Genomic DNA, 23,992 nt, shown 5'->3' with positions numbered 1-23,992 from the left:
GCGTCCCTAGTGGACCTTCCGTGGAGGGCACGGGCCATGTCCGTCAGCTGGCTCTTCAGTCACTTTGCACTTCACAGCCCCCACCTCCAAGCTAGGGGACTCTGGCTCCCAGCCCTGGCGGTTCATTCCCGGCCCGCTAAGCCCTCATTGCCCTGAGTAGCCTTCAGACTCAACGCGCAGTCCCTAGTCCCAACCCGGGTACAGCCTCACACCCGCCTAGTGTGTAGGGAACTACTTCCCACGCGCTGAGATGTCATTGCTGGGTTATTCTTGGGTGCAGGGCTGAGCTTCCCCATCCCATCCTCCCTTTCACTCCAAATATGCAGAATTCTACTCGATGGGGATTAAAAAAAAAAAAAAAACAAATGAGAAAAGTAGACACGAGCTTATTTTAGTCCTTTAGTAAAGTCTACTTCTTTCACACACATACCCCAAGACAAAAATCAAACTTCTGGTTGGACAGCGTCAGATGTCACTGAGGTGACCCCAGCCTGTTTGCAGTTCCAAGTCTTCTGTGTAGGCGTCACTGCTACAGACTGGAACTTTGTAGATCAGGAGCCTGTATGATGTCCTGAACGTTTTCTATCCTTTCCTCACATAGAGGTAGCTACTGTGGATATTAGAGACAAGCTATTATTAAAACATGTGTCTCCAACCTAAGAAGTCTCTGTTGGGGAAATGAAGGGGCAGTTTATATCAATGATATTTTTTATAAACTAGTTAAAAAATTCCTCAGATGCTGGGCGTGGAGGCACATGCCTTTAACCCCAGCACTCGGGAGGCAGAGGTAGGCGGATCGCCTGAGTTCAAAGCCACCCTGAGAGTTCACAGTGAATTCCAGGTCAGACTGAGCTAAATAAAGTGAGATCCTACCTCGAAAAGCAAAAACAACAAAATTTCCTCACATGGGCATTATTTCAAGACTTTAACATCTTTTAACTCTTATCACCTCCAAACTTCAAATGAAGGATTTATACACAGTATAAATAATAAGGCTGCTGAATTCTATGGTAACAGAAACTGAAGAGGTACAGTAGTAATTGGACTTGTGGGGTTTTCCATCCAGTATACAAGTACACCCCTCTCCCACTCTTCCATCAGTCACCAGAATGAAGGGGCTGGAACAGTTGGTCTGCTTCCTTTCCAAGCTGATTCCCCACTGGATACTGCCTTGGGTATATGGAGAAGTTCTGCAGTTTGGATCTTCAGTAGTAGAAGCAGGTAATCATCAGAGAACAGTTTAGCCTAAGACAGGAGGGGACAGAAAATGACGAAGAGTTTCTGATACATTCCTTAGCTAAACTGCTAGATGGCCCCTGTGTCTCCTACAAATGTCTGTTAGTCTGTTTTGGAAAGAAAAATGTTTCTGGAAGTCTATGTTTATATATGCATACAAAGGAGAGCTAAGATGCAAACTAAGGAACTAACAAACTAAAGTCTTTATATTCTTGCTCTGACCTTGGGTGTTGCATGTCCTTGTATTTTTTCATTCAGTGTATATCATTCTCTGCTGCTTCTGCCTTAACACATTCACGTCAAGGTCTTTCTAATGCGTCTCCTCAGTTTTCTTCCTTCCCTTGATAGCCTCTTCTCTTTAGCTGCTGTTTTCAAACTGTGGTGAAAATGAAGCTTCAGATTAAGAAAACTAGTCCTTATAAGTACTATGATCCTAGTGATAGGATGGACACTTGCACATCTTACTCTAGGATGTAAAAACACTTCCCAAGAGTTTTTATCATAGCACCTCTGTGCAGGGTTTCCCCCCACAAACAAGAAGCAGAGGTCAAGTGAAAACAATGCAATTTGCATTATGGTAGAGCTGGGATTCTGTACCCACCCACTCACTCCCCCGGCCCCCCCCACCCCTGCCCCAGGTAGGGTTTCACTCTAGCCCAGGCTGACCTGGACTTCACCATGTAGTTTCAGGGTGGCCTCAAACTCACAGCGATCCTCCTACCTCTGCCTCCCAAGTGCTGGGATTAAAGGTGTGTGCCACCACGCCCAGCTGGGATTCTGAAGTGTCACTCTTCTAGGGGGAAAATGACTTTTTTCCTCTACCCATAAAACAAAATCAGCCAGGTGTGGTGGCACATGCCTTTAGCCTAGCACTTGGGAGGCAGAGGTAGGAGGATCACCATGAGTTTGAAGCTACCCAGAGAGTAGAGTAAATTCCAGGTCAGCCTGGGCTATAGGAAGACCCTACCTTCAAAAGCAAAAAAAAAAAAAAAAAAAAAAAAGAAAGAAAGAAAAGAAAAAAGAAAAAAAAAGGACAGAAATTCTGTTCCCCAAACTCTTAGAAAATTAACTTTTAAATTCAGCTCCAGCTGTTAGTGGAATGCAATCAAAACAGTAAGGTGAAAAACTACATTCTTAGAATGGCAGTTTCTACCTGTAGGGAGGGTATCTTTAGCCACAAACAAAATAAGCCGCTCATTACCTTATACTGGAATCTAGACAAAAGGCTACCAATGTGTACAGACAGTAGTACACTTATCTCAGTTACTAAAACCAACTTTGATGAATGGATCAATGTTACTTTCAGACACGAGTATCTAAATATTTGGTGTCTGAGTAAAAATTATGTTGTACCTACATCTCCCCAAACAAAGGTCAAATTCCCCTCCTCCTCTTCTACCAACTGTTATGATCTGTCACTCTTTCAGGGCCTCATTTTCCTCATCTAAAAAAATGAAACCAAGCTACCTATGTCACAAGGGCAACTTGTGGCCTAAATAAAAAATGTATGTAAAGGCTTTTTGTTTTGCTTTTCAAGGTAGGGTCTCACTCTAGCCCAGGCTGAGCTGGAACTCACTATGTAGTCTCAGGGTGGCCTTGAACTCACAGCAATCCTCCTACCTCTGCCTCCCAAGTGCTGGGATTAAAGGCATGAGCCACCAACTCCCAGGCAAGCCACTACGCCTGGCCTGTAAAGTTTTTAAAACACTCCTGAAATATAAAGGTGCTAGGTATTGTTGTTGCTGTTGTTAAGTGGCTCTAAGTTAATTGTGGGGCTGCGAACTCAGCACACAGGCTCAAAATTCTCAAACTTTCTTCTCAAAGTGACAGGTTTTTCTTTCAGATTCTCATTCAAAAAGCACTAAGGTAAATGCCCAAAGACTGACACATGGCTCTAAGAATAGAAAGCAGGTCTGTTATCAACTGTCTGTCCAGGGTTAAACTGCTCAAAAAAAATAAAAACCAGCCAGACATCATGGTGCCTGCCTTAAATCCCAGCACTCAGGAGGCAGAAGTCGGAGGATCACTATGAGTTTGAGGCCACCCTGAGACTACATAGTGAATTCCAGATCAGCCTGGGCTGGAGTGAAACTATGTCTAAAAAAAAAAAAAAAAAAATCAAATCAAAACCTCCAGTAGAGAATATCTAGTTAGTTAGAAGAAACTTCAAACTGGCAAGGTAGGGGCCGGGGAAATGGGGGAGATGGGTCCGCAGTTAAGGACCCTTGCTTAAAAAAGCTGCTGGCCCAGGTTCAATTCCCCAGCATCCACATAAAGCTAGATACAAAAACTGGGGCATGTGTCAAGTACTTTTTTTCAGTGACAAGGGGCTCTGGCACATGCACACATACACACATAATTTTTTAGTTGGAAATAAAATGAAACTGGCAATAATCCTAAAACTGGTAATTCTACCAACTAACTGTCATCACTGGTTATATCTGTTTTAACCGGCAAGATGAGGAAGAGAAAACAATGAAGATTTCTTTTTCCTGAAGACCTATTTAAGAGTTCCTTGAGAGCTGGAACACAGTCACAAAGGCACAAATTCACTCATATTTCTCATAGAGTTCAACTAGTATTTGAAGGTTCTTAATTAAAACAATGCTGTTTTACAAAGGATTATAAACTCAAGACTCAAAAAAAAGTTCAACATCATAGTAACACATTACCTTAACTGTTTTGACTATCAAAAATTCAGTATTATCTTCATAAGGCATGTATGTAGAAATACTAACTCCCATTTACAACTCTTAGATGACTGACAGAATGTCCAACAAATAAGGACTGGGTTATCTCAGTGGCAAAACACTTGTCTATCATGTCAAAGCCCTATGTTCAATACCCAACAAATAGCATGCAAAACAGCCTAGGCCACCAGCAAGAAAGAAACTAAGACATGTCAAAAATACACCAACCAAGAAATTCAATACATCTGGAAAACAACACTCTCAGGCACCAACATTTATTCTTTGGACACCTGTTACTCACTGCCCTTAGATGCCCCAGGCACCTGGAGCAATAGCCAACTTGGAGCATGGGGAAAGGACACTTAACAGTCATACTAACTTGGTGGGCCTGAATCAAACTACAAAACTTAGCAAAGATTACAACATCAAAACCCTTAAAAGTTGCTCTGATATAGAGGCAGGCCTCCTCTTTTCAGTGGCTATAGCCTCTTCAAATACATCAAGAGGATAAAATGAAACTCAACAGTTTTGTGCCACCAACCTATACTAAACATGCTATTGATGTGGTTTCTATCTTTTTTAATTAACTGTAATGCCTGTCCAAATGATTCTTTGAAGAGAGGAACAGGGCAAATTCCTAGTGAATGTTCCACTGGGCCAATGTGATGATCAGCTTGCAGTAGTGAAGAGAGCAGGGCAATCATGAGACCGGTGTGGAGGAACTGAAGTTCCCTGGGTAAAGGAAGTAAGTGACATAGTCTAAGACACTGATGTGACATCATGAGACCAGCCAGACTATGTAAGCCTTAGGAAAGCTGCTGCATTCTAGAAAGAAATGCCTACCAATGTCAACACAAATCCAGGCCAACATAAAATGTGACTTGGGTTCCCAAAAAACCCAATTAGCTCTTTTAAGGATGTTTTTTCACCTGGCGTCTTTTAGAAACTAAGTAAAGTTCTACATTTGGTCCTGTAGTCCATACACATGTGACATGAAGGGGCCAAGAATAGTAGTAGTAAAGAGCTTTACATAGGGACAAAAGCTATACTCAGCATTTACTCTTACAGTTGCAAACAATACATCAGGCTTACCTGTTGCTGTCCAAACACTTCACCCTGGTTTGCCTGAGCACTGGCAGCAAGCTGTCTGCTTGGTCTGTAGAAATTCTAGGAGGCCAGGATAGATTTTTGACCTGAAGAACAAGTCACTAAGGTACACAGGAAGAATGCAGATTTTTTCCCCTTTAAAAGTATCTGGGGTCTCTTAACAAAGTATTCAAATGACTCTGTTCCACTGACAGAAGTAATTAGCTTTCTGCTCCTAGGGCCTGACCCTGCCTTCTGTATTTTGTTTTATTGAACTTATCTGAGTTCCACCCTCTTAGCTTCCAGCTGTTTCCTCTTATTTCTCTAGCTTCCTCTTCCCAGCACTCCCTTTACTTTCTCTCCCCTTCCATGCAGCTTAGGGAACAAATGGGAAGTAATCAACCTGAGGTAGTGAAAGTTTCCTGTGCACTGGATATAAAACCCAGAAACACTAGAGCTAGAATATGCATAATGCTAGAGCTGGAATGTACATTTTTGTCTTCTAGAACTCATTTTAGATAGGAAAATCACAATGGGCTTATTTTTCACATGTAAAAGAGCATTTTCAAACCATTTACTAGATAAACTGAAAAAGAAAAATCCCTTAGTAACAAGAGGGTTGTTGCAATTTGTTCTGAGCTGCCTACATATGACACTTAGTGAAACTGATGTGGACACCTGAGGAAGCCCTGCACATGCTCAGCACACATTCAGCTGAAGTAGTGACTCTTCACTTAAGAAAACCACATGGGCTGGGTATGGTGGCACCCGCCTTTAATCCCAGCATTCAGAAGGCAGAGGTAGGATGGCTCTGAGTGCGAGGCCACCCTGAGACTACATAGTGAATTCTAGGTCAGCCTGGGCTAGAGTGAGACCCTACCTTGATAAACCAAAAAAAGAAAAACAAAAGCAAAACTTGGAGGGACAGTTACAAGAGAAAACCCTGAACAGAAAATCATAGCTTATTACAATCCACATGATCTGATATGGCTAGTCTTCTGACTAGAGAAGAACTATGAAGTCAACTTGACTAATAGGTAAGAGGGTAGTTCAGGGCCGGGGCTGTGGCTCACTGAGAAAGCATTTGCTTGGCCTAAGAGTGCCTGTTTGATTCCTAACAGAGGGAGAGAAAAAAATTCTTCAGAATAGTTTTAGGATGGAAATTCCTATGAAAAAGGAGGGAGAAAAGGATAATGACATGACAAACCCAGCATCTCAAATTAGTGGTGCACTTTTTTGGAGGCAGGTTCTAACTGTAGCCAGGCTGACCTCACATCTTCATGTTTAACCGTTGTTAAACCCCAGTCCAGACTAAGTCTCTCCTGGTGGGCTAAGGAACTTGAGTAAACATCCAGCTCCAGAGACATCACATAGATTGTATCTCAGCGGAAACAGCTTAGATATAGTTCCAAATCAGGCTGTGATGGGAATTCAAACATACAGCAATGCACTGACCATTTTGAAAAAGGTCAGCCAGGGCATCCCAAGGACAATCTTCCCAGTTCACAATGAGTTTTAATTAGCTTGAGGACGAAAGACCTCTTCATGGAAAAAAATGGCTCATATGTACAACTTACTACTATTTCAATATTTATTAAACACTTATCAAATGCCAAACAGTAGTAGCCACTGGAAATTCTCAATGGAGGAATCAAGACTTGTAAAGAAACAATTATAAACCAGTTGTACACATTTGTACCAAATGACCAAGCAGCACTGGGGAAAAGGCAAATTTTTAAAGGGCTATATACTCCCTAGTTAATACCAAATCCAAGATAACAACACATGAGCTTTCACACAAATGATGGCTTTAACAGTGCAGATCTAAGGCTGCTGAATACAAACCCTGATACTAGAAAGCTGTACTCAAGCTAAGTGTAATGCAGACATTTTTACTGCAAACTGGAAAATGGAAAGACCACCTCACACTGGCTTCAAGAATTCACTGGCCCAGTGGTAACAACACAATCTTGGTTATGCTTTTATGGACCTATTTACTATTACAAATTTTAGTATGTATCTGGCTATCAAAAGAAAGGCAAACATAGCCGGGCATGGTGGCACATGCCTTTAATCCCAGCTAGAGGTAGGAGGATTGCCATGAGTTCAAGGCCACCCTGAGACTACATAGTGAATTCCAGGTCAGCCTGGGCTAGAGTGAGACCCTACCTCAGAAACAAACAAACAAACAAAAAATGCAAACATTTGCATTTATTCCAAAGTTCTTTTGTATGCAGACTTACAAGGTGGCGGCCCAGCTACTGTATGACCTGCTGTTCTTCCATGGGGTCTAAAAGGGCAAAGGCTTTTCTGAGAGCTGGCTGTGCACTGCACACTGGGAAGCCAAGCATCCCACGGTCTTGGGGCTGGGCTCTGAGCCAAGGTCCTTCTTAACTTCTTGAACTCAGCAATCAGGGTTAAGAACATAGATCAAAAACAGTACCATGGGACACCCTGGTGGTATCAGGTAGATATTACAGGTGATATTCACTTAAGTTACCATTCCCTCCCTAAAAACAAACACAAACAAGAAACTCCCAATTGGAAAAAGGAGACTGATCAAAAACAATGTGGCAGTAAACACTTGGACACAAGTTTTGGCCCTACTTCAGCATCTCTGGGGATGTTTCCTTAAACTGAAAAATGAAGTTAATAGCACTTAATGGGTAGAAAGTGTAAAAGAACTTTGTAAAACAGCCACTATTTTGAGAAACTTCAAAGCTCAGCAGGGGTAGAAGACCCATGAGTTCAAGGCCAGCCTGGGAGTAGGGTGAGTTCCAGGTCAGCCTGAGCTACAGTGAGCCCCTGCCTGGAAAAAACAAAACAAAGAAAATAGGCTGGCATGATAGTACATACTTATCCCAACATTTGTAAAGATAGGAGGATGAGGAGTTCAAAGTTATCTTCAAGAAACATAATAAGTTCAAGGTCAGCCTGGGCTACATGAAACCATCTCAAAAAAAAAGTTGCCATATGTTTTCCCATTGAAAAAGATAGCAAGATGGGCTGGGTTCATTCCCCAGTACCCACATAGATACATGAAGTGGCACATGCATCTGCAGTGCCTTTGCAGGTGCAACAAGCCTTGACAGGCCCATTCCCTCTCTCAGCTTGCAAATACATGAAAATATTTTAAAAAGTTGACCCATTCTGACCAGAGGGACACATGCGTGCAGATTTGAGCTATGCAATAGGACACCTGCCTCAGATTTCATTAATATATTTACAAACATCTACCAAGGTGTGTATGCTGGCATAACAGGCCTCACAGCTTTTATTGTGTGGCTGAGGACACAAAACATGAAAAGTAGACAACAGAGAATGTGTGAAGTATATGCATGGACACACTAAACAAACAGAAGAAAAGTAAAATACAAGTAAAATGCAATTAGCTCCACAATGTTTCAGTTATTAGCTGTTTAAAGGAATGTTTTTTGTGTAGGGTCTCACTCTAGCTCAGGCTGACCTGGAACTATGTAATCTCAAGGTGGCCTTGAACTCACAGTGCTGCTCCTACCTCTGCCTCCCAAGTGCTGGGATTAAAGGCGTGCGCCACCATGCCCAACTGAAATTTTTTGAGGAATGGTCTCACTCTAGCTCAGGTTGCCCTGGAACTCACTCTGTAATCCCAGGCTGGCCTCAAATTCAGTGATCCTATCACCTCTACCTCCTAGCACTGGGATTAAAGGTATATATCGCCACACACAACTAAGGGATAGAATTTTTTTTTTCCCGAGGTAGGGTCTCACTCTAGCCCAGGCTGACCTGCAATTCACTTCACTATGTAGTCTCAGGCTGGCCTTGAACTCACAATGATCGTCCTACTTCTGCCTCCCCAGTGCTAGGATTAAAGGCATGCACCACCACATTCAGCTAGGGATAGAATTTTTAACAGCTAAAGGAAAGGGGCTGTTTGAGAACTGAGACAGTTTAGTATCCGAAGCCAAGAAGGCCTAGCTTTTAAAAAATATTATTCCAGAGAAATGAGACAGAGAATGGGTGTGCCAGGGCCTCTAGCCACTGCAATTGAATTCTGGCTTATTTGGTACTGGGGAATTGAGCCTGGGTCCTTAGGTTTCACAGGTAAGTGCCTTAAACACGAAGTCATCCCTCCAGCTTAGTATTTGCATGCAAGGTGCCCAGCTTTGGGAAATTTGCTTTGAGCTTGGTTTTCCATTAGCCTAGAGACCAGAGTCAAGGATCTGAGTAACTGTTTTGAGGCAGGGTCTCATTCCACCCTAGGCTGACATGTTAACTCTGTAGCCCTAAAGTGGACTTGGAAAATTATGCCAATCCTACCTAAGCTCTAGGCAATTTTTCTCTAACCCAACAAAATTCATCTTAAATCCTTATGTATGAATTCCTGTTAAATGTCCACAATTAAGCAAAAATGATTAAACCCTGAGGAATCTGTAAGGATTCTCATAAGGCAAGACTACAATATTCATAGACTATTTAGACTTCCGTTGTAAGGATCAAGCTCAGAAAGTTGCAAAAGCCAGGTATGGAGGCTGTCAGGAGGGCTGCTGTTGCAAGCCAACTTGGGATAGAGCAAGACTCCCTTCAAAAAGGGATATTATGCTCTTTTTCTTGTTACCATCCCGTCTCAGCCTCCCAGCACTAAGGTTCCTAGGGTTATCACTATGCAAATATCAACTTGAGTCTTTTGTGTTTTGAGTCCTGTGTAGCTCAGGAAGCTCTTCAACTTGATATCCTGTCTCACTCTAGTCTGCAGATTGGATAATCACAGGCAATGTACCACTATTCTTGACTTTATCTCACCTGCTATTATATGATAGTATATTGCATATAATCTATATTATGTGCATAGCATACCAAGTAACTTTACTAGCAAGAGCAATTTTTGGGGCAATGTTTACAGTTTAAAAAATCTTTTAAGCTGGGCGTGGTAGCATATGCCTTTAATCCCAGCACTGGGAAGGCAGAGGTAGGGGAATCTCTGTGATTTCAAGGCCACCCTGAGACTACATACTGAATTCCAGGTCAGCCTGGACTAGAGTGAGACCCTACCTCAAAAAAAACACAAAAAACCACAAACAACAAAAAACCTTTAAATAACTTTATGCATTTGTGAGAAAGCAAGCGAGCATACATGGGCCAACTGGGCCTCTACAGTGTAAATGAACTCCAGACACATGTAACATATGTATTTAGCTTTACATGACTACTAGGGAACTGAACCTAGGCCAGCAGGCTTTGAAACACAAGTGTCTTTAACCACTGAGCTATTTCCCCAGCCCAACATTTACTTTCCTATATGTAGCATTAGTGATTTGAGAAAAACAGAGAATGGGTGCACAAGGGCATCCAGCCATTACATGTACTACCTTCGGCATCTGGCTTACGTGGGTCCTGGGGAAATCAAACCTGGGTCCTTTGGCTTTACAGGCAAGCCCTTTAACTGCTGAGCCATCTCTCCAGCCCTGAGTAGCATTTTAATTTGAATTTCCTGGCTTCACATTTACAGACATGTGGAGCTGGAGATGGCTCAGTGATTAATGTGCTTGTCTGCAAAGCCTAAGGACTTAAGTTTGGTTCCCTAGCACCCATGTAAAGCCAAATACACAAAATGGCCCATGTGTCTAGAGTATCCATCCTCCCTGCCGCTTGGGCTAGGGAGATAGATGGCTCAGTGGACAAAGCACTTGCTGAACAAGTGTTAAGGACCAGGTGGTCAAATCTCTAGTACCCAGATAAATGCCAGGTACAGCAGACACCAATAATCACAGCACTGGGAGGTAGAGAAAAGGAAACCCTGGGCATAAATGATTGTACTGAGCTGGGCGTGATGACGCACCTACCTTGAAAAAACAAAAATAAGTTTAACGTTTCAGTAATATAAAAGTGGAGATCAAGACACCAGACATCAGCTTTTGGCTTACACATACATGCCACACACAAAGTATTCTTATGCCCTGTCAGTATTCATTAACCTTTTTTCCTGAGGTAGGGTCTCACTCTAGCCCAGGCTGGAATTCACTATGTAGTCTCTGGTGGCCTTGAACTCACAGCGATCCTCCTACCTCTGCTTCCTGAGTACTGGGATTAAAGGTGTGCACCACCAGCTGGTCTTAACCTATTTATTAGGTACAGCAGCACTGCAAATACAACTACTAACATCCCACTGGGAAGGAAAACTTTAACATATACAAAATATTTAAATGTGCTAAGATAAACTGTAAGGGGATTAGATAAAAGTATTAAGAGGCCTTTTAGTAGGTTGCTTTTTGTAATTCAGGAATGTGGTATGACTTCAAGTGGACTTGAGGGCAGTTAGGCTTTTAAGACCAGTAAAAATCTGAAAATAAGCAGACTATACCAAAGCAAAACCAAAGGTCAGTCAGAATTGACTTGCAATGGTGATAAATTAGAAAAGTACAATATAATCCATCATTGATTCACAGGGGGAGTAACAATGTTTTAGGAAGTTTAAACTTGATAGCCAGGCTGAAGTATCACTGAACCCAGCTAAAAATACATTTTACAAATAGACTTGAACACACAGACAAGAATGTAGGAATGTCAAGTAGGGACAGACAAATCCAAATACCAAACTTTGAAAGCCTGGAGTATCCAGGTGTGGCAAACATCTGTAACCTAGGCACTTGGGAGGATTTTAAATTCTAGAACACTGTGGGCCACCTTTGGTTTCAAGAAGCCAAAACATACTGAGATTTAAGAGCTTGACTATTATCTTGCCATAAGCTACTTCCTGGCTCTAGAAAACAAAGGATCAGGTTTTTTTTTTCTTCATTATATGCTTACTGTACTGCTAAAAACTTTTATGTCAAGATATAAATGCCACTGTTATGGGTAGAGTCAGTGTAGTGTTTCCAGTTCTATTGTAAAGGCTGTATGCTCCCTGACAACTGCAGTAACCTTAAGAGAACTCCAAGCTTAACACATAAGATTCCCTAAATAACTCCCATGCATTCCAACAATCTTAGTCCCACTTTTTTGCAAAGGAAATTCTGTATTGCTCTTGGAGGCTAGAGTGCCTTTTTATGTTAGATTAGTAAAAGGCCCTATTTTTTTTTTTTCAGGGTCTAATCTTTTCTCTACCTCCCAGTGCTGTGATTATTGGTGTCTGCTACACCTGGCATTTTATCTGGGTACTAGAGGTTTGAGACCACCTGGTCCTTACACTTGTTCAGCAAGTGCTTTGTCCACTTGAGCCATCTCCCTAGCCCAAGATGGCTGTGAATTGCCAATCCTCCTGCCACGATCACATGCATAGCTGAATTACTTTTACCATAAGGGTAGACTACCCAAACTGTAGCTAGGCTGCTATCAGCCACTACCCTCTGCAGCTACCCATGCTACAAGTTAACACCAAAGGGAAATTCCTATCTTCTCACCTTGGAAATATGACTAATTTCCATCAAGGGGCCTAAAAATTGTTCATAGTATTCTTAGTGATTAACTAAAGCTTAGTAAGTACAAAAGCATTTGTGTCCTTTCACTTTTATAATATAAACTTGCAGGCATGAGATGAGTTCAAGGCCACCCTAAGATCTCACCTCAAAGAAAAAATTGGGATGGCACAGTAGTTTAGTATTTGATTGAAAAACATGTAGTGACTCCTGAAACTGCTTCACACTACACACCCAACCACCAAAAAACCTTAAAAATCTCTATGTGCTGGAGTGGCTTAGTGATTAAGGCACTTGCCTGCAAAGCCTAAGGACCCACATAAGCCAGTTGCACAAGGTGGTGTATGTACCTGCAGTTTGTTTATAGTGGCTGAAGGCCCTAACATGCCCTCTTTCTCAAATAAAAATAAATTATTTCTAAATTAAAAAAAAAAGTCTCTGGAAATAGACTCCCTTTTCCCTGTACAATTATGACTCGGTTTTCATATCTACTCTTACAGTCCTGGTCCTACTAATAAGATAACAAAGGCAGAAAAACAAGCAGATACACGTCCTCACCAAGTCTTCAAAGCCCCAGAATCTATAGATGATTTCCAATTTATATAGTTTAGTATTTTTAATAAGCACCATTCAGAACCTACATGGATAGAAAGATGAAAAAAGGAAGACATTGCTCAAAATATAGAAAGGCAATAGTGATTACAGGAAGAAAACTTACCCAATTTCATTTTAGAGCTGATCCAGTGGGTCAAGGTACCTGGTGCCTTTCAGCAAAGCTAGTTTCCTAGTTTTACCATAGCTCCCTCTAGTGGGTATCATTTATCCCAAAAATAACACTGCAACCAGACATCCTACAAAGCAGTTTTGCTCCAAGCCTATGCGGTAGAGTATCCTGGACTCTTACCTACCTTTTCTCTCATGTTGATAGGACTAATCAATACCTTAGCTAATCCTATGATGTATGGCCCAGGGGTTATGTTATGCTGTGCCCACTTAAATGGTACTTAAGACTTTTCTCCCACTGATAATCCAACCTATGAAGATGTTGTATATACTGCCAGGTGCACATCTTTAATCCCAGCACTTGGGAGGGAGGCAGAGGTAGGAGGATCACTGAGTACAGCTTGAGACTCAGGTCAGCTTGGGCTAGGTTGTAAATGGGGTCTGGGAAATATCATGTCCAAAGCTCTGGCCTTGGGTTCAAAAATCAACCATACCCCAAAAGCCTTTAAACCCCTGCAAAAATGGAAGGTACTTTTTGCTCTTGAGATTTTTGGATTTAACATCTATAAAAGTTGATTCACTTTCTGCATAGCATCAAGTGATCATTTGTAACATGAAAAAATACTTTTAATCCTTACAAACCACCTTCAGGGATATCTCTAATTTTCAAAACTGGCAAGCAGTACTAGCAAGCCTGTGCTACAGAATTCCTGATCAATTTAGGCTAGACCCTACCTCAAAAAAAAAACAACAACAACAAAAAAAAAACCCTTCTCCAAAACAAGACAAACCCAAGATTAATGGAGTCTTACTTGCTCTATCTTCTATACTGACAGAACAGTGTGGGTGATTAAATTCTTTTCTAGTGGCTGCTTCCGTTTAAAGAGTAAACTCAGCTGGCACATGCCTTTAATCCAGCACTCAGGAGGCAGAGGTAGGATGACTACCATGAGTTCGAGGTTACCCTGAGGATAGAGTGAATTCAGTGTGGGCTATAGAGACTCTACCTCAAAATAACAAAAATAATAAATAATAAGCTGGGTGTGGTCACATATTTTTCATTTCAACACTAGGGAGGGCTAAGAGGATCACTGTGAGTTTGAGGCCAGCCTGGGCTAGACTGTACCTTGAACAAACATGTATAACTTAAAATCTCACTAAGTTCCAAAGTAACAAGTTTGTTTTCACTCACACTCAAAATCACACAGTAGCATTAAACCTGTGTAGTAATATAGTTCTACAATCCTGTATATGTCTCAAATATATAACCCTAGTTATATATTTGGTACTCAAATCTTACACAAAATGTATACCAAAACCGGGTGTGGTGGCACACGCCTTTAATCCCAGCACTCGGGAGGCAAAGGCAGGAGGATCGCTGTGAGTTTGAGGCCACCCTGAGATTCCATAATGAATTCCAGGTGAGTCTGGACCAGTGTGAGACCCTAGCACTAAAAAACAAAACAACAACAAAAAGGCTGGAGAGACGGCTTTAGCAGTAAAGGCATTTGCCTGCAAAGCCTAAGGACCCAGGTTTTAACTTCCCAGTACCCACATAAGCCAGATGCAGAAGGTAACGTCTGGTGTCTACAGTGGCTGGAGGGCCCTGCAGTACTCATTCTTTCTCTCAAATAAAAACAAAGGAGTACATAATTATTTCTTCAAGAAAACTTGCCATGCTAAGCCAGGCATGGTGGCGCATGCCTTTAATCCCAGCACTCAAGAGGCAGAAGTAGGGGGATCATCTTGAGTTCGAGGGCACCCTAAGACTAGAGTCAGTTCCAGGTCATCCTGGGCTATAGACCCAACATAATCCCCCCCAAAACAAAACACTTGTTATGCTAAGCACAAATGAAAACATTAATTCTGTGGTACTGTTTTCTAACAGTGCAGAATTGTGGTTAACAGATTGTCAATACATCTTCTGTCTTTACTCTGTATGAGGGAAATAAACTAGAGGTGGTTGTTACAACAGAACTTCAGTCTAGTATAATCGACTTTCATTCCTAATTGCTCTACAAACTTATTTACAAAGCAAAAATACCCACACAGAATTATCTTTACCACAGAAAGTTGAATATATTAGCCCTGAAGAAATAAAATTCATAACTAAGAAAAGATGACTTTAGAATCTCATTGAAATCCAGTATTATTTGATTTAGCAGCACATTTTAAATGAGGACATTATTCACATTCTAGACAACACTAAAAAATACTAGTTCTTAAATAAAAATTCAGATCCCAAACAATTAGGAATCAGAAAATGAGTTTCTTACCTTTGTCTCCAGTAGGATGTGAGCTGAACAGCAAGGTGGGTTATTCAATCAGATGTTACAAGAAAGTATTTGCTTAGAGACTTAAGTGCTTTCTTGGTTAGAAAATTAACTAGTCATAGGTCCCTCCAATATCAATATCTAAGGGGACATAGAAGGGGAAAACACCCAAGAAAATTTCATAGTTCCAAAATGGTGAATTATGCAAATATGGGCATTTTCTGAGACCGACGAGCAGTCTGTCCAAGTTTTCAGCTGTGTGCTAGTCTTAGTTACAAACTCTGCCTTTCCATAATCATCTCTAAAATGTCAAATTTAAGCCTAAAAATGGTATTTTCTCATTTCAATCTGGGGTTGTGACTAGTGAAACTTATAGAGCAAATCACTGAACAGAAAACATGCTTGAATGACCATTTGTTGTGGTCCTATTTCCAAAGCATTAAAAAATGAGTGTAGTTTTGCTTGAATCTAGCTAATTTTTAATTAGCATTTCAAAATTATTTTAAGCCAAGCCAGGCATGGTGGATCACACCTGTAACACCAGCACATGGGAGGCTGAGGCAGGAGGACTGCTGTAAGTTCAAGACCAGCCTATACAATATAGTGAATTCTAAAAACCTAGAGAAAGACCCTATTAAAAAAAATCTGACCTTTGATAATTTCCCTCTGATCATTTGTTATGTAAAGACAGTACACATAAGATCAAAACTTGAGAGCAGTGTAGAGTGGCTTACTGCCTTTTTATCCCAGCACTCTGGGGGCTGAGGAAGACTGAAGAGAATTCAAGTTCAGCCTTGAACAGTGAAACACTGCCTCAAAAAACAAATAAAACTTGCCTAATTCTTCACAAATGTTCTTAATAAGAAAACCCTACTGCTTCTTGGTTTTATTTTCAATTATTACCTAACTTCAGCTACATAACCATAGTGAATATACACCAAGAACTTTACCTAGTAAAATCCTATTCCTAAACCTAGTATCTATTGACATTCTAAGGTTTATTAAAATGTATAGGTTGAGTGAGCTTATGCAAATCTCCAAGAATCCATTTCCTCCACTAAGATTTCTTGTCTCCTGTTGTAATTCACATGACTTGAATAATCACCTTAAATGCAGCTTGTGAGTATTAGTACCCAAGGGATAAGTTACAGATCTAGTCATTTCTGTTGGGATAGAGTGCCAGCTGGGAGGAATTCAGTTTACAATGCTAAATAAAATTACAGTTCCCTAACTGAAAACTTAGCATCAAGGACTGTCAGTAAATATGTACAAACTATAAGATAAAATTATTGCTTTGGTACGGCATACTTAAAAGTCTGGGGACATAAAGATATTTATGGCTGAAAAGGCTTACAAGGCAAAGATTCAACCAAATATGCAGTTAATCTTCCAGCATATTGTTCACATTTCAAATAGGAAGTGATTTGTGTTCCATTCAAAATACAGATCTGCTAAAATTAACAATACTGAATGACAGTTTCAGAATCTCAAAAGCACCTCCAAGCTAATACAATTTACCAAACTAGCCGCCAATTTTGCACAAAAACCGATTTTGTCTAAATCATCACAAAAAAGCACCTATAAGCTCTTCAATATTAAACACCCCCCTACAATTGCCATATTACATACATTAACTGCCTTATACTCACTTTTCACCATTTTCTTAAGACTTTCAACAATTAACAGTAAGAGACAGTTAATACCATTTATTAGATTGCCTTTCAAGCACTTTTTAATTTGCTAACACATAAACACAAGAATCACAATCTTATCAATTAAAACAATTATCTGACAGACTAGTCACCCAGTTAAACTCTTATTACATGAAGAGGAAAAAGGACAACCATGCATCGTTTTTTAAAAAATGTTTATTTTTTCAAAGAAAAACGGCAATAGCCAATTGGAAACCTACTTATTCTTCAACTCCAATTTTGTTTTCTTTAAAATTTAGAAGTGACTTACTGATTTACTATTTTAAACAAACCCCCCTTTCCCCTTTAAACGTTTACCATCTACTCGTGCTGAATCCTTCCAAGGAGATTGCTCCAGCGTACATCTCCAGGTCCTCGCTTTGCTCCTTTTACCAAAAAATGCAACACAATTCCATCGTGCATCTTAAGGGCTCCAATCGTCAAAAATAGGAAAAAAAAAATCTTTGGAATAGCCAATTAAGTTGAATGAAAAAAATCCACACGAATGCGGTTTGGTTGGGGCAGGAATCCACTCCTATGTTCCTGGTAATCTGATCCCGCTCCATGAATCCTTGTAATTCATCCTCCCTATCCTATCCACATTATGATTTGAATCCAATGATCCAGCTCCAAGGATTGGGATCCAGTGAGCCCTCTCCAATCCAAACCTTTATAACCAGCAAAACCAAAAAAGAGGAGGCAAAATGTTAGATACTGTTATCAAAAAGGGTTTCTGGGGAATGATGAGTTATGTCTGTCATCAGTTTAACAGATGTACATCAATAACTATCAAATTCCCCAAAACAAGTTTCTGTATGGTGTTTAATTTTAGAAACTTAATCATTATAGAGACTAATTGGAAGAAGCATTTTATATTTACAGTTCAACTGATAATGCCAACACTTGTTACTGTACAGCGTATCACAGGCTTTGTGGTTGCAAAAAGTTATGTAATTGAAATTTACTGGTATTGCTACCCATCTAAACTAAAGTCTATTGCTCCCATCTGCAATTGAGTTTGTAAATTAAAGTGTTTTAAGCATGAGTCAATTATGATTATTAAAGGGGAAGCTGAGACTTAAAATGTACTCCCAACTAGATTATCTACACTATTAAGTTGGAATTCCATACTTTGCTGTCATTTTGACTTTAAAAAAATGAAATAGCAATGCTCTATCAGTCACACAGAGGACATGCAGATTTAGCAGTATTGATATTATACTCTATCTGGTTGGAATTAAAAGGCACCCTGTACCCACATGTACACCAACAGTAGGCCACACATTAACAGTTGTAACTAAGCACTGTAACAAATTAGCCAGTTCTTCCCACATTAGTCCCTATTACAACAAAAAAGTGGGGAAGGGAGCAAATTATCATTACAAAATGGGCAATGAATTTTGCCACAATTGCCAAGGTTTAAAAGAGCAAAGCAATTGTAGGTTACAGGTAACTGCATAAGATATTTGCAAGTGTTTTAAGGGAGATATAATTTTCAACCCTTGCCTTTTAGTATAAGGTCAATACTGCCAATTTCATCTGTGACAATAGCACTTGGAGTCATACCATTGCCTCCATTATTGATCTGATCCTCCTCAATCCTCCTTTTGACAATCCTAAAATGATTGAAATGTGCTCCACAATCCTTAATCCAAAGCATTCTTAATCCATCTCTTCAGATATGTCTACAGAAAGACACATGAAAAGCAAGATAAACATAAGAACTTCCCCAGGTAAGATAACCACAAACACCCCCACCAACCCAGTTCACACAAACCAGAGCAGAATAGACATTTACACAATATCACAGTCTGAAGAGCATGGAAGTTAACTAAAGTCCTGTCTATGACATCACTTAAAATACAGTTTACCAAAGACATGAGGGGAATGTAGATGTTAGGAGCAAGGGGATATTACACAAGAATGCAATTCAACACTTTAGCCCATTCTAAACAAAACAGTTTGAATTAAAAAATGAAAAGATTGTACTGAATAAAGGAAAACTGTATACAACATGGGTTCTACAAAAAGTGTCACCAATCATCTTATGTACGAGAGCGAGATCTGCTATGACGGGGAGAATAGCGTGGTGATCCTCTGCTTCTCCTTGGGGAGTAACTGCGACTCCTGCTGTTGCTTCTGCTACGGCTTCTGCTACGACTACGGCTTCGGGATCGAGATCTTCCATAACTTGGACTTCTGGGCCCATCAACTTTAACCCGGATGTAGGCAGTTTCTCCCTATTGGATAGACAGAACTTTCCATTGAAAAATCTAAGCTTCCACCTGTCTTCAGGCATGCTGAATGAATACAAAGTAAGTAAAACCAGGTATCTGGTGATTTACTTGGACACCCTTGCCTGTATCCTTACCTTCACATTCCACTGTCAAGACCACTGTCTCCAACTCTGGCCAAAGAAAAAAATAAGTGTATAACCTACCTCATGAGATCTAAACTTAGTGTTATCCAGTTTTCGAACTGCATAGGTCATATCTTCTTTCCGTACAAATTCCACGACACCAGTGCCATCTCGGTAAACATCAGCATAACATACATCACCTGCCTCACGCATGTGATCCTTTAAATCCTGCCAGCTTCCACTTGGAGGCAGTCCTGAAAAGGGGATCCCCCCTCTCCGTTAATGTCATTTATACTGCTTCATATTAAGTTCACATGATTACATTATTCGTAGTAAGCGTACTTAAGTACCGCCCCCCCAGGTCAAGAGCTGGTAAGACTGAGACCCAAGAGTCCAAACTTATTTATGAAGAAACTTTCACCCTCTAGCACAGCAACCAAAGGCTGAAGCCACTTCACTATCTAGTTTGGGACAGCTTGCTAAAGTGACAAAGCCAGTCGCGCAAATGCCGCCCCACCCCGCCCCCGTCGCGGTCCACTCGACTCACCAGAGACAACCACTCTGTTTTCGGAGCGCCTGGACGGCGGGCCGTAGCGGCCTCGGGGAGCTCCGCCGCCGCCGCCCCCGCCGCCGCCCCGGCCGGTCCCGCGGCCGCTTCGAGGGAACTCCACCCGCAGACGGTAGCCGTCGTAGTCGTAGCCGTCGCGACCGTACACGGCGTCCTCCGCGTCTCTGCGTGACCACAGAAGCAAGCGCGAGCGGATCAGCGGCGAGCAGGCGGGCGGGCCGGCGCACATGCGCACCCACGGCGGACGGGCCCACATGCGCGGAATAATAGGGCCGACCCCTCCCCCACCGCCCGGACACCCGGCCAGGCAGGGGGCCCCACGCCGGGCCCAGTTTCCCGCTCCGGGACGGCACATGGGACGGTCCGGAGGGCGACGACACGCGGGACTCCACTCCTGTAGGGGATCAATAGCGCCTGCTCCCCCCGCCCCCACGGGGTAAGGCGACCCCCCCTTTTTCCTCCATTAAAACCGCACAGCATCTCCGCACTCCACCCACCCACCCCACCCCCCCAAAAAAAGAAACTACTCCAGCCCATCTCCTCCTCAAGGCCGCAAGCCCCACGCTGCCTCACCGCGGGTCCTCGAACTCCACGAAGGCGAAGGGCGGTCCCCCGCGGCGATTCTTGAGGTCGATGTCGCGGATGGCGCCGTACTTGTAAAACACGTCCTCAATGTCCTTGGTTCGGATGTCTGGAGGTAGGTTACCCACGTAGATGCGGCAGTCGTTGTTCCCGGCCGGGCCACGAATCACACCACCTCCCGACATGGCGGCGGCGGCGACGGCGGCGGCGACGAAAAGCGCGGACTCGAGAAAAGAGGCCTTCCCACCAAGCCTAGCGAACGGCGGAGCGAGCCCGCAGCGGCACCACCACGTCTCCCGCGGCCCGTCCAAAATGGCGCCTTTATCAGCTCGGCGCACGGATATGCGGGGGGGAGGGGAGGGAGGGGGAAGGAGGAAGAGGGAAGCGGCGAGTATGTGCCAGTGCGCACGCGCGCCGGCGTAACGGGCGCTGAGCGGCACGCTCGCGCAGGCGCGACGTCACCCTCCGCGCGGAGGGGAAAAAGTCCCTCGCGTCCCAGGCTGGTGGAGGGACGGGATTAAGTGGCCAGGTCCACCCGTTTGGTTAAAAAAAAAAAAAAAGGAAGCATCCTCGGGAAGTGTGTTATGAAATCTCTGCAGCGCCCTCGAGGATACTCGGTTTCCGCAGAAGCGAACTTCTTTGAAAGAAACTCGGCGCCTTGTAAAGAGCTGGTGAAACCTAGCCTTGCAACCCGGTCGTCCCGCCATGCTCCGCGGCGGTAACGGCCTTTGGCGGGAAAGGCTCCGGGGGGTGGAGCCAGGATGGAGAGGCTGGGCTGTTGCTCCGGAAACCTGAGCATCTTGTCGGCAGGCGAGTTGCAGGTGATTCGATTATAGCTGGTTTCTCCCCGACCCCGCTGCTTCTGCGAGCAGCTGATGGCTGCCGAGACAAGCAGACCAAGGCTTTAATTTAGAAGAACCCACTTTAGATTGCTTCATAAATACGCCAACTGCCGTTCCACGTTCGCTGCAGAACTTTGTGTTGGCTCAATTCAAACGCCGTTCAAAGTGGTGGTGTGTTGTAGCCGGATCAGCCGACCACACTGTAGACCTCTGCTTCTCTGGTCAGTTTCCTGTCGGTGACTTGCTCACGGAAGAATGAGTCTTCCAGAATGTTGGCTGAATAAATTGTACCCTGTGGTTTCTCTTCCTCCTTCCAAAGAATTAGAAAGGAAAGATAAATGGATGCGAAAAGTCACAACCACTGGAGGCCACAGTTGTCGCTCAGCACCGAGGTCCTGCTTACATGGTGGCCTAGGGAAATGAGCATCGTAAAAAGTGCTTTTTTTTTCCCCTGACATGTCTGAAATAAGGATATTTTTGTTATGTTTTGTAGTTTTGAGAATAGAATCAATGTAGATGGAACGTAAGGCCTCCTCCGGGAGATCACGGTGGGGGGGGGGGGTTGTTCAACGATAACGAGCAGGGTTAAAAGTAAAACCTGGGCTGGAGATGCATGTACCTACCACTTTGTGCAGCTGGTTTACGTGAGCACCGAGGAATCAAACCTGGGTCCTTAGGCTTCGCAGGCAAGAGCCTTAACGGCTAAGCCGTGTCGCCCGTCCTTGTTTTGCTTGGATTATTTTGAGTCAGGGCTTCATGGAGCCTGTATTGGCCTGAAACTCATTACGTAGTTGAGGATGATCTTAAATTCCTGGTCATCCTGCCTTTAACTCCTTAGAGCTGAGACTACACTTGGCTATAATCACTAAGCTCGACCCAAAAGAAACTTGCTAAATACTTTACTAAGCGTAGTGAATATTCCTTGTTAAGTGGGAAGGTCAATGGGGTACTTGGGCTAGAGTGACCCTCTGCCCCCCCAGTCCCACTGCCACCCGCGTGGTGGCGCATGCCTTTAATCCCAGCACTGGAGAGGCAGAGGTAGGTGGATCACAGTGAGTTCAAGGCCACCTTGAGACTACATAATGATTTCCAGATCAGCTTGGACTAAAGCAAGACCATATCTTGAAACCCCCCCCCCAAAACCATAAATACTTCCCAATCATTGTAGTATATGGGAGTGTTAGCAGCATGCTTCACCCTGAAGATGGTGCCTTGGGAGAGGAATTCAGAATAGATTTCTAGTGCTAAGGACACAACTAAGTGGTAAAGGGCTGGCCTAGCAAGCACAGGGCCCTGGGTCCAATCCCCAGTACTGCAAAAACCTCACCCAACACAAAGGCAGAATTGATTTCTATAAAGTTTGAAATCACAGGATCTAGTTTTTTCAGCAATTTGCTTAATCCTTGGAACTTACTTGTGGTAATAGTTGAACAATTCTGTGGCAGTACTAAAAATCATTGAACTGTACACTTGGAGCTGGTAATTGTATATAAATAAATTGTATATAAATAGTAACTCACTAAAACATAAGAAATAATAGGCCAGGTATGGTGGCAGCCATCTGTAATCCCAGCATTCTGGTGAGGCAGAGGCAGGAAGATAGGATTTCATAGTCATCTGGCTACATAGTGAGTTTTGAGGCCAGCCTGGGCTATGTGAGACCCTGTCTCAAAAGGCAATAATAGAGCTGGAGAGGTGGCTCAGTGGTTAAGGACCCAGGTTCAATTCCCCAGGACCCACATAAAGCCATTAAATGCACAAGATGGCGTATGCATCTAGAGTTTGTTTGCAGTGGTTGGAGGACCTAGTGTACCCATTTTCTATCTGCCTCTTTCTCCCTCTCAAGTAAGTTTTTTTTTAAATAAAAGCAGTAATGAAGCCAGGCATGGTGGTGCAGTTCTTTAATCCCAGCACTCAGGAGGCAGAGGTAGGAGGATTGCTGTGAGTTTGAGGCCACCCTGAGACTCCATAGTGAATTCCAGGTCAACCTGAGCTAGAGTGAGACCCTACCTCAAAAAAGCAAAACAAAACAGAACAGTATTGGCCAGGCACACACCTTTAATCTCAGCACTTGGAAGGTAGAGCTAGGAGGATAATCCTGAGTTCGAAGCCACCCTGAGACTACATAGTGAGTTCCAGGTAGGCCTGGAGTACAGTAAAGCCCTATCTTGAAAAACTACACACACACACAGTAGTAATGACTGGGAGGAAACGTCTATATCCCCATAATCAGCAAAAGTACTTCCAAGGACCATGATTCCAAAGGGTTTATTAGAGGTGATTGCACCAAAATACAAGTTTCCTAATTTAGAAACTGTCTTTACATGTGCTAACCTTTACTGCCCTTCTTGGGGATAAGTCTGTCAATTTTACTAGAAGGGAAAGAGGCACAAAGTTATGAATGCTTAATTGCACTGTGTACAGGAGTTAACTTCCAGGAAAAATTCACTTGCTCCAGATGTTTAGTGGTAATATTTTTAGAAAAGGGAAGAACTACCATATATACCTGTTTCATGTATATATGTCTCATCTTCCCTTGTAAAATTAT

The 23,992-nt window shown here is 42.6% G+C and overlaps 1 protein-coding gene and 1 long non-coding RNA gene across 7 annotated transcripts; both read right to left on the bottom strand.

Annotated features, from left to right (window-relative positions):
- Positions 1-386: 386 nt before the first annotated feature.
- Positions 387-12,980, bottom strand: LOC123463614. Of its 4 annotated transcripts, none has more exons than XR_006639026.1 (3): positions 12,965-12,980; positions 1,459-1,612; positions 387-1,245 (listed from the first exon to the last, which is right to left on the bottom strand). It is a non-coding gene; the product is annotated as an uncharacterized LOC123463614 (long non-coding RNA). The 4 variants fall into 4 exon arrangements; XR_006639024.1 differs by lacking the exon at positions 12,965-12,980 and adding an exon at positions 5,019-5,790; XR_006639025.1 differs by lacking the exon at positions 12,965-12,980 and having other exon boundaries at positions 387-610; positions 1,106-1,245; positions 1,459-1,729.
- A 4,272-nt stretch (positions 12,981-17,252) lies between these two features.
- On the bottom strand, positions 17,253-20,925 carry Srsf1 (serine and arginine rich splicing factor 1). 3 transcript variants are annotated; one of them, XR_006638914.1, is made up of 5 exons: positions 20,594-20,925; positions 20,000-20,184; positions 19,534-19,706; positions 18,660-18,778; positions 17,253-17,761 (listed from the first exon to the last, which is right to left on the bottom strand). XR_006638914.1 is itself a non-coding variant. In XM_045158551.1 (4 exons), exons 1-4 carry the CDS (start codon positions 20,785-20,787, stop codon positions 18,740-18,742), a joined length of 591 nt encoding a protein of 196 aa, XP_045014486.1. In that variant the 5' UTR covers positions 20,788-20,924; the 3' UTR covers positions 17,253-18,739. The 3 variants fall into 3 exon arrangements, 2 of the variants coding, with proteins under 2 accessions (XP_045014486.1, XP_004670025.1); XM_045158551.1 differs by having other exon boundaries at positions 17,253-18,778; positions 20,594-20,924; XM_004669968.3 differs by having other exon boundaries at positions 17,253-19,333; positions 20,594-20,916.
- Between the last annotated feature and the right edge of the window lie 3,067 nt (positions 20,926-23,992).

Source organism: Jaculus jaculus, chromosome 9 (assembly GCF_020740685.1).
Source record: "Jaculus jaculus isolate mJacJac1 chromosome 9, mJacJac1.mat.Y.cur, whole genome shotgun sequence".
NCBI classification, from domain to species: Eukaryota; Metazoa; Chordata; class Mammalia; order Rodentia; family Dipodidae; genus Jaculus; species Jaculus jaculus.
This window is presented reverse-complemented; position numbering and strand designations above follow the sequence as displayed.